The sequence below is a fragment of the Branchiostoma floridae genome, chromosome 3 (assembly GCF_000003815.2).
Source record: "Branchiostoma floridae strain S238N-H82 chromosome 3, Bfl_VNyyK, whole genome shotgun sequence".
Classification (NCBI taxonomy): Eukaryota; Metazoa; Chordata; class Leptocardii; order Amphioxiformes; family Branchiostomatidae; genus Branchiostoma; species Branchiostoma floridae.
Genome location: NC_049981.1, coordinates 33,197,087 through 33,198,653, shown reverse-complemented (window position 1 = coordinate 33,198,653; position 1,567 = coordinate 33,197,087). Strand labels below are relative to the sequence as shown.

The 1,567-nt window shown below is 44.5% G+C and overlaps 1 protein-coding gene across 1 annotated transcript in view; it reads left to right on the top strand.

The window, feature by feature from the left end:
- Positions 1 to 800, top strand: part of LOC118411878 — a 15,722-nt gene extending 14,922 nt beyond the window's left edge. The window contains exons 17-18 of the mRNA XM_035814369.1: positions 23 to 221; positions 705 to 800. Of these exons, the coding sequence (XP_035670262.1) occupies positions 23 to 221; positions 705 to 800 (295 nt within the window). The remainder of the gene's footprint in view (positions 1 to 22; positions 222 to 704) is intronic.
- The last annotated feature ends 767 nt before the right edge of the window (positions 801 to 1,567 follow it).

Here is a 1,567-nt window from a genome sequence, read left to right as displayed (position 1 = left end):
TGATAGAGGAGCTATCAGACAGGCTGGGGCAGTCCACGTTCCGCCACTGCATCGTCAAGATGACGGGAGACACCGCGACCGACGCTGATGTAGAGAAGTGGGCAGACAGAATCGAGGACGTCCTCAAGAAGTCCAAGTCAGAGTTCGCGGAAGCACGCGCCTTCAGGGAGAAACTGCTGGCCTCCAAATACTGGGAAGAGTCTCACCAGAGGTTCCTACAGGCCTGTGGCATCACCAGTAAGAACAAATAACTTCATCAAAGACCGATAATGTGGATGAACTTCTAATGTTTCAATTGACAGTAGAATGTTTTTTTTACAATTAATGTTTCATTTGACAGTAGAATATAATTTATTGTTTTATTTAATCTGATGATAGTGTCGGTTTTGTATATTGCATATTGACCATATCAAACGATCCATTTCTCAGGTGTCTAGAAATTCAAACTGGCATTCCTGACTAAGTTCGCTGCTGGTGAGAAGCTTTCTTACGGCATCTGCCATATTAGGTTAACTCTGAAGGATCAAGGAAATATGGCGGATGCCGTATGACAGCTTCTCTACAGCAGTAAACTAGTCATACCAGATTAAATTCCTAGATTCCTATGGATTCTCCATGACAGTTTAATCTACACCAACGTCTTTTACTCGATGATTTGCTTTCCGTATACTGATTTTGCCCGTAATCTAAACACCCCCGCACAGACGGCGGCAGTGCCCAAGCGGAGGGTGGAGGTGCTGAGGCTGGTGACTCGGACTGAAGATCTGGCGTCACCAGAGACCACTCATGACGTCATGTGATTGTAGATACTGACGTCATGTAATTGTAGATACTGACGCCATGTAATTGTAAATACTAATGCCATGTAATGCAGTAGGCTCCCATCTCTGACACTATGCTGGCGCTCTACGCGTAGACTTTCAGAACAATGGTGAGAGTTTATGACCAGAATCAGCAGCAGTATTGACGCTGCTGTTTAATTCTACAGGTTTATTTGAAACAATGGACAATGCAGTTATAAAGGACGTACAGTCAAATCTGTATTAGCGGCCGCCTTTGCATAGCAGCTACCTGGCCATAGTGGCCATTTTTTGTCGGTCCCTTGGATTGGTAATGATTAAGAAATAGGCTTTGCGGCCACCTTTCCAACGCGGCCACGGCCACACGATTTCCGGTCCCGTTGATACAGAAACACTGCCTTGTGCAACCATGACAGTGTCATTTTGGCGGTTGCAGTAGGTCTGCAAGCCTTGAGCGCTTAAGTGCAAGTCTTTGTCGGTGAATTTACCGATCGAGACAATGTTACTTGGTGAGAAAGATTAGTGGGAACTGAAATCATGTGTAGCTTGCACATGGTCAATTGATCAACATTTTCTCTATAGTGGCCACCTGTCTATAATGGCCACATTTCTCCAGTCCATTGGGTGGCCGCTATAGACAGGTTTGACTGTACTGAACATTGCAGTTATAATGGACACAAGGAATTAACATGTTGCTGTGGGCATCTAATCTGTATGATGGTTATGCTTGTGTGTTTCCACAATGATATTTTTTATGTTGCGGAAGA